A 1227-nucleotide genomic window follows, 5' to 3' on the forward strand; every position below is an offset into this window, starting at 1 on the left:
AAAAACTATTATGCATATATAAGAGCCAGGTTAATACTGATACATGGTGCTGTTAATGAAACACAAACAGTCATACTAAACTTTATCATTCTAAAGCAAAATAATACTAACAGTAAATAAAACAACTGCAACTCCTGAAATCCAATTCTAACAACTGTAATAAATAAATAAATAAATAAATACACAGATTACATTTGGGCCTGCTGATTAATGAGTTAGACATACAATTGAGAATAATACATGGCCAACTATTGGCAAGCATAATCATAATAAAACATAATATAATCTCTACCACTGTAACGTTTTAGAGATAACACAGGGACACCAAATGCGTTTTATGTTCTTAAAATTATATATTTCACAAATCAGATCAATCACATTTTGTTCGTCACAGCCAGTTGTATCAGCCCGCACATTTGCAACAGGCCGATTGTCCCGTTTTTAGTTATGGAAAACAAATATAATTGCCCGAAAAAAATCACGTGTGCGACAGTTTTATTCATATTGCTGTTCAAATGTAATTTAGCAGGATGTCATGTATGGACAGTTCCTAAAATATTGTGGCGAATCTGCCGTGCTCGTTCAAAGCCAGCAGAGCAAGATGGCGGCCCCTACAAAGCAGTAAGTTGCAAACAAGCTAACGTGATAATGAGAGTGTGTGATTAACAATAAACAATTGTTTCACCCGATTGTGGTTGTAGTTATGGGCACGATAAATCGCCCAAATTAAGACAGCAGCCACGGTATTGCAGTCAAAGGGTTATTTATTAAAACGGCGACCCATCGCAGCTCCTGCAGCTAGTTACCGATACGCTAACGTTATGCAAAAGTAGCTTATAAATCAGCCCGTACAAAGCTAACTTTGGGTCAGTTTTGTTTGTGTAATGTTTCACTTTTTATGTAGTCATTTATCAACGTCCTTATTTCACCATCTACATTTGTTCTGTTTTTGCCCTACCAATGACAAACTGTGATAGTGTGACAAACTTTAATATCTAAGTTAGCGTTCATCTTTCAAAATGCAGTTAATTTGATGCATGGCCAGTTGCCTTATCAAAAACATGTTTGTAGGAAATAACCCGTTTAATTATCAAGTAAACGTTCATAAAACCAGTATATGACTGGTCTTGCTACTAGAAAACGGAACAGTTGTAGTAAGCCCTTTGCAAATAGCTGACAAATTGCTTATCTCATTCGAATCTTCTGCTGTGGCTTCAGTGAACAGAC

At 35.9% G+C, this 1227-nt stretch overlaps 1 protein-coding gene across 1 annotated transcript in view; it reads left to right on the top strand.

Annotated features, from left to right (window-relative positions):
• Window positions 1-526: 526 nt before the first annotated feature.
• The window catches only part of nsrp1 (nuclear speckle splicing regulatory protein 1), a 3717-nt gene continuing 3016 nt past the window's right edge, over window positions 527-1227 (top strand). Inside the window, exon 1 of the mRNA XM_020617989.1 lies at window positions 527-621. Within this exon, the coding sequence (XP_020473645.1) occupies window positions 536-621 (86 nt within the window). The 5' untranslated portion in view covers window positions 527-535. The remainder of the gene's footprint in view (window positions 622-1227) is intronic.

Source organism: Monopterus albus, unplaced genomic scaffold (assembly GCF_001952655.1).
Source record: "Monopterus albus unplaced genomic scaffold, M_albus_1.0 scaffold199.1, whole genome shotgun sequence".
Lineage (NCBI taxonomy): Eukaryota > Metazoa > Chordata > Actinopteri > Synbranchiformes > Synbranchidae > Monopterus > Monopterus albus.